Consider the following 6,905-nt stretch of genomic DNA (forward strand, 5'->3'; position numbering starts at 1 on the left):
CAGATCGCACCGAGGGAGGGTGAGGGTGGCGGGGGAAGGGGAGTAGAGGGGGAGAAGGAAAATTGCAAAAAAAAAAAAAAAATTTCCGTAGCCGACAGATTGAGCAGAGTTAGGCGAGGGAAGGGGGATGGGGAGAGAGGAGGAGAGGGGTGGCGGGGGAGGGAGAAAAGGGGTGGCGGGAGAAGGAAGGGGAAGGGGAGAGGGGGTGCCGGGTGGCGAGGGAGGGAGAAGAGAGGTGACGGGCAGAGGGGTGACGGGGGAGAAGGGAGGAAATGGGTGGCAGGGGAGGCAGAGGGGGGTGCCGGGCAGAGGGGGGTGTCGGGGGAGAGGGGAGGAAACGGGTGTCGGGGAAGGCAGTGGCGGGCAGAGGGGGTGCCGGGGAGAGAGGAGGAAATGGGTAGGCGGGGGAAGGAAGGAGAAGGGGAGAGGGAGAAAAGGGGTGGCGGGGGAGGGAGAGGGAGGAGTGGCGGACAGGAGAGGGGGAGAAAAAAAAGCAAAAAAAAGGTTGCAAAAAAACCCAAAGCTGCATTGGCAGTGATCTGAAGAGGGAACAGGGTAGGGGGAAGAGGAAGAGAGAAGAAGCGGGAAGGGAGGAAGGAAAAGAAAAAAAAAGAAAAAAGAAAAAGAAAGAAAGAAAAGGAAAAGGAAAAAAAGTTTTTCATAACACAAAAAGTTTTTCTACAACTTCTAAAAAAAGTTTTTTCATCTTACAAGGTTTTTCTACAATTTCTACAGTGATCTACAGTAAAGTTTTATACAAACACCTAAAAAACTCACCTTCCAAACAGGCCCAAAGATAAAACTGGAACTCATAAATTTCAACAACATTACAATCCATAAAGAATTAGAATCTCGAAAAGTACGGAGGGAGTATTTAACTTTATTTACAATGAGTGTCTTTATAATCTATTATATACTACAGTCAAATGCTCAAGAAAGGAATAAAATAACACAATTGGAAACCTTGAAGAATAGGACGTTGCCAAGAAACTTGACTTAAACAATATTCTCAAGGAACTGCGAGTATATATACAAGGCATGCACGGGCAGTTTTGATTGCCAGAGTGCATAGAAAAGTTGAAAACCTTGGTGCAAGGGCTAACATGTGCTGACATTCTTCAGTGTTACTAACAGGTTAGTGTGTGTATTCTTCTTCTGTAATCAAGTGCTTTCTTTTTATTTAAACCTAAATCCTAGTTGCATGCTGATAGATATATGTGTTTAAATAGATTTTGTTAGCTTAACGTTACGTCTTCTATGTTTACGCCATAAAAGTAAAGCTTTCTCCTTGTCTTTTATCATTTATATACATATCTATATAGCCAATCGAGCCAAGAATTGGCAAGTGATGATCATCTGACGTCGACTATGCTTCAGAGCTTTCATCTATATCTTGTAAATTAACTTTGGTGTATGAATAAGATTTTCCTTTTCTTCATCTCTGACTGCTTCTACATTCAATATGGTTTGGAGCCAAATTTTAGGCTCTTCTTTATCATTCAGAGAATTTTAATCTACTGTCTGATCAAAAGGCATGTTCTGGTGCAAGTTAACTATACCCAAGAAACAACAAAATGTCATCAGTCACTCACAACGTATTTAAAAAAAAAAAAAAAGATTTTGGGACAGTTATCTAACTCGGACCTTAAGATTCACTCCAATAGGAATTAACCTAAATGGTTAAATTAGCTTATCGTTCCCTTTTCCTTCAAACTTTTTTTTTTGTTTTTTGTGTGAGTAGAAGGACTCGAATCCTGAAACCTCTCACTCTGCACTCCCTCTCCCCAAACCACTCAACCCATACCTGCCCAAATTGGCTGATCCTCTTGATGTTTTCTCCCGCAGCAATTTTTCCTCTTGTTTATACGTACTCAACAAGAGATGTCTAGAATTGATCAAGAGCCATCGATCTTCAAAATCCATGGTCAACTACGAAGTGAAAATGAAGAGGCATACGAGCCACAAGTGGTTTCCATCGGACCTTATCACCGCGGTAAGCCTAAACTGAAAGAGATGGAGAAGCATAAGCTAAGGTACTTCAATGAGCTTTTTCGTCGTAGAGGTGAGAGTTCTGTGAAATACATCATAGCTTTGGCTGATCTTCAAGATCAAGCTCGAAGGTGTTACGCAGAAGAAATCAATCTTAGTAATGATGATTTTGTTGAAATGCTATGCCTTGATGGCTGCTTTGTCATCGAGTTCTTGAGGAAAAGAATACATCCAGAATTGCGCTTGCAGAATGACCCCATTTTTCAGATGCTTTGGCTATTCTCAGCCACTAAGAATGACCTTATATTATTTGAGAATCAGTTGCCCTTTTTTGTCCTGCTTCAGCTGTTTGACATGACCAAGTCGCCAGGAGAAGAAGAGAACCTTATTGACCTAGCTATTCATTTCTCTCTGTCCTTCGAGTTGGCCGATCCAGGTCTAAATTCTCATTCTACAATCTTCGAACATTATAAGCCGGTTCATCTTCTTGGCCTCATGCACAAAATTCTGTCTGCCTCATTTTCTGAAACACTTACTTCAACCACTTATTCCAATACTACACACTCATCTCTGTTCCTAAAATCAGCTGGTGAGCTCCGACAAAGTGGAATCAAGTTCGAGAAGGCAGCGGATGGTAAATCCTCATTCCATATCACTTTCGAAAATGGTGTACTTAAAATCCCTCCTTTAGTTGTGGACGATGATACAGAATCCGTCTTCAGAAACTTGATTGCATATGAAGAGTATATGTCTAATCCAATTGAGACATGGAAGTGCATAAGTGATTACATAATCTTCATAGATTCTCTCATAGATTCCCCGTCCGATGTTGAAACGCTTCGCAGACATGATATCATCGAGAATGCGTTAGGTAGTGATGAAGCACTCTCTACAATGTTTAACAAGCTAAGCAAAAATGTCAATGTTGGCGGGAGATTCTGTTACACCAAAATTTTTGATGATGTGGACAAGTACTCCCGCAAGCGCTGGCATATTTGGAGGGCGCACCTAGTGAGGAAATATTTTAATAACCCGTGGTCTTTCATTGCGTTTCTGGCTGCATGTGCATTGCTTCTCCTAGCAACTGTGCAGGCCATATTTTCCATCCTACAGTATACGAAACAGAAGTAAGCTAGTTGTGTAATTTGTTAGTCATTGTACTTAAATACGAATAAAGTCATTGTACTTGTAACAAATTCTTGATCTGTATGATGTAAAGAACTCTCGTGTCTTGTATATTTTCTTAATACATCTGTCGACATAAGTTTCTATATCTATATATGTATTTGTGCCTGTGTATGACCATAGTGGGGGCCTAGCTTTGAGTGTTACCTAGCACTGGTCCAATCTTAATTTTTAATTATTTATGTATTGTAGTTATTGTAGTTGGAGATTACTACTAAATGCAAAGGATGAAGATGAGAACCCAATAAACTGCAAAGAAAGAGTTCAAGAATGAACCTTTAGCATTCATCTGGCAAAAAAAATCCTTGGCATACTATTGTATATAATAGAAGTTAGATCGAAATTCTACCAAAATTAGTGTACTGAAAACATATAATACTGCAGGATCTAATTGTTACTCCTGTGGCTTAGAGAAGAAAACAGAGAAAATGAGAAGGCTTTATCTCCAATGTTCTGACCTTTCTCATGCTGTCACTTCACGAAGCAAAGCATATGCTAAGGAATGAAGGGCTGAGATATGTGAACTTGTTTATAAAGAATTAAAGGGCTTAAACGTTGGCTGTTCTCTTCTCTTTTCTTCATTGGGCTCAGTCGGTCACTATTTTCTCTCTACAAAGGAAAAATTTCCAGCCATATTAAATTTATTGGAAAAGAATAGCTATGAGCTCATATCTCAAAATTCTTGAAAATTAAAATGTTTAAGAATTTATACGTCTTATATGAATGAATACCTTGAAGTACAGATTATCTTCTGCTGAGTACATTAATAATAGAAGTGTGGAGGAAAATAACGTGTTTTTATATATTGTAATATTGGAGAAAAGAATAAAGTGGGTAGACTATTAATTAAGTTATTTTTCAACTATTTAAATTTGTATACCAAAAGCAGAAAAAAAAACTTTTATTCTTCATCGCGACCATAAGATAACAGCCAATGTTTCAATAACGCCGCTCTTAAATTTTCTTTCTGTACTCTTTACTACCTTTTTCTACATAAGGTTAGACATATGCCACCAGACTAATATATCCGAAAGGTGACACCTTACACTCTCCTCTTGCCCAGGTAAATTTTTCAAGTATTTTTTTTTTGCTGTGAAATATATTGGAAATCTGACTAGCGAACTAGTTGAAAAAAATTTCTCCTTTGAATTGAGTCATATTAGCTCATATTGTCCTACCTATAACTGAGTTTTATATCTAACTTGGTACATAACCATTTTTCACCATTCCATACTAATAAAAGTTGTACTGACTGAGAGTGTTGTTGATATATTCTTTCTTCTGTATGCATCCAAGATTCCTACTGCTAATAAACCCCTTAGGTCTTTTTGAAGCATTTCATCTATTTCTCAGAAAATATGTCTGATACTTTTTGTTTAGAAGCCTTTGCTTGTCTTTTGATTCCATTTCCTTTTCCTCCTTTATCTTCTAGGATAATTGCATATATGTGGCTAAACTTGTACAATTTCTAACTAGATCAATTGAGTGAGATAGGAAGACAAATGCCTAAACAAGACAATAGAATAGCCAAGATTGTGTATCCCTCCCAGAGATAAGGGCTGCTGGTGACATCGATTTGTATTCAGCCCTTAACTAGCTTTCCATGATGACTAGCTTCGAACAACGGAAACTTTTAAATTGATTTGTCCTTCTCTAACCACTGAATTCCTTTTGTCCTTCTTGAATTATGTATTTGATTTGACACTGGGACTAATTAAATTGTCAACATGTTTGTATAAATGCTCTAGTTGAATTTCTCGGTATGCTTCTTCATCTGAGAAATTATTAAAACTGAAACTCAACTTTGTAAATATATACCTTTGTAGTGAAAAAGGAAATGCGGAATAGAGAAAAAGAGTGCCCATAAAAGCAAAAAATTGTAGTGAACCTCTGTGTCAACATCAGAAAACTGAACACTCTTTTCAGGGATTGACATAGTTCAAACTCCCCATTGTTCCAACTTTGAAGTGCTTGATGTGGGAGCCAACAAGAAAGTTGCACCAAAACCTTAACACGAAAACAAAGAAATAACGAAATTTGAGGGGAAAATAATTTAATCTCCTAGAAAAAGGGGGGAAAATGCAAAATTCAAATGCTTACCCATAACAAGAAAAATCAAATCAAGCAATTACCAAAATAAGGGGAAAAAGAAGAAAAAAAAAAAAAGAAGTTACCTGCCATGCCATTATATTGTGGCCTTTTACAGCTGAATTTATTTCTGTAAACTTTTCTGTATGAAGATTAAGATGTAGTTCAAAAAGTCAAAACCCCAAAGTCGGTGAATGAAAACCAAAAAAATAGAATCTGGTTGCTGGAGGGTGAAGGGCAAAAACAAAAAGAAACCTATCTCTTATAGCTTCATCAATGACGATCACTGACAATATGATGATCACCAATGTATTGTGCATGCCTGTTCGTATTTGTGTGATTTGTGACAAGAAGTTAAAACAATTATAGCTGAATTCTTTGGTTGCCAAGAGTTTATTCCATATAGCTATATTGGAATTTGAGAAAAATGAAAAATGGCTAAAAATATTTTCAAAACAAAATTGCATAACAGCTTAACATTGTGCCTGATTTCGTGCTCGTCTGAGCTTCTGTAAATTTCTTGACTCGTTCCTCCTCCTTCACCCAGACGAGTCCTTTTATGCGTTCCCCCTTCCTAATATTCTCTTCCTCCTTTATTGGTAAAATAATCAAACTGAACTCCTTCTTTGTGGTCATCCACCAATATGTGCTTATCGATGAATTAATATCGGAGGAAATCTAGAAGGCTTCACCAAAATATAAATTTTAGAAAGGCATGTTCAATATTAGTATCCGAAATCACTTCTTTTGCTATTCTTTTGCTTTTCCTTCTATCCTTCTTCTTTTTATGTGTCCAACAAAAGTCAGTATCAGTTCGTCTAATATTTATATGGATGAAGTAGGTAAAGAGTATTCGTCTATTAATTTGATGAAGGAAAAGTCTGAAGGAACGATCGTTATGGTAACGAAACTGTTTTTACTTGATATAACAGGTAAAAACACTTTTAACGACCATTTAATTACCTGTTGTACTGGTCATCTAAATAAAATCGTATCTAAAATTTTGGTTAGTAAGTTTTACATAAAAAATAGTAAGTTAACTCAATAAATGAGTAACTTTTATGTCTCAAAAAGTAAATTTGAATAAATATGGAACTTACTTTTTTTTTTTTGAAGTAAATTACTACTCTATATACGAAACTTACTTTTTGGAGAGTAAGTTTAGTTCAAGTAATAGTAAGTTTTTATAGATTAATAGTAAATATTGTTGATAGAATAGTAAATTTGGTTAATCATCAAAACTTACTAGTTTGTGGCATAAATTTACTATTTTACTTAAAGAAACTTATATGAAACAAGTATTAGGGAGTTTATTTGAAATAATGCTAAGATTTTTTTATTAATAATTGAAGCTTAGTATAGTTAGTAATTACTCGTAATGTAAATGTATGATACACAATTATACGTATCATTTATAAATGTTATATGTTTTAAGCATTTTAAATATACTATGAATTTTATTTATTTATTTTTGCATATGGCCTTATAAAATATGTAAGAATAATTTGTCATATTATAAATTTTGAATTATTTTTGAATTTGTGAAAGGTTAGAAAGTTTGGATGATAGTAACAACAAATCTTTCGAGTAATATATAGAATTGCACTTATCTATACATCACAATTTTCATATATTGACACCTA

The 6,905-nt window shown here is 36.0% G+C and overlaps 1 protein-coding gene across 1 annotated transcript; it reads left to right on the forward strand.

Moving 5' to 3' along the window:
- Window positions 1-1,066: 1,066 nt before the first annotated feature.
- On the forward strand, window positions 1,067-3,225 carry LOC113737217 (UPF0481 protein At3g47200-like). The gene is made up of 2 exons (XM_027264478.2): window positions 1,067-1,134; window positions 1,846-3,225. Exon 2 carries the CDS (start codon window positions 1,882-1,884, stop codon window positions 3,118-3,120), a length of 1,239 nt encoding a protein of 412 aa, XP_027120279.1. The 5' UTR covers window positions 1,067-1,134; window positions 1,846-1,881; the 3' UTR covers window positions 3,121-3,225.
- The last annotated feature ends 3,680 nt before the right edge of the window (window positions 3,226-6,905 follow it).

This window comes from Coffea arabica, chromosome 3e (assembly GCF_036785885.1).
Source record: "Coffea arabica cultivar ET-39 chromosome 3e, Coffea Arabica ET-39 HiFi, whole genome shotgun sequence".
NCBI lineage: Eukaryota > Viridiplantae > Streptophyta > Magnoliopsida > Gentianales > Rubiaceae > Coffea > Coffea arabica.

Coding starts and splice junctions, on each gene's coding strand:
- LOC113737217 (XM_027264478.2), top strand. CDS start 1,882: ATGTCTAGAATTGATCAAGAGCCATCGATCTTCAAAATCCATGGTCAA.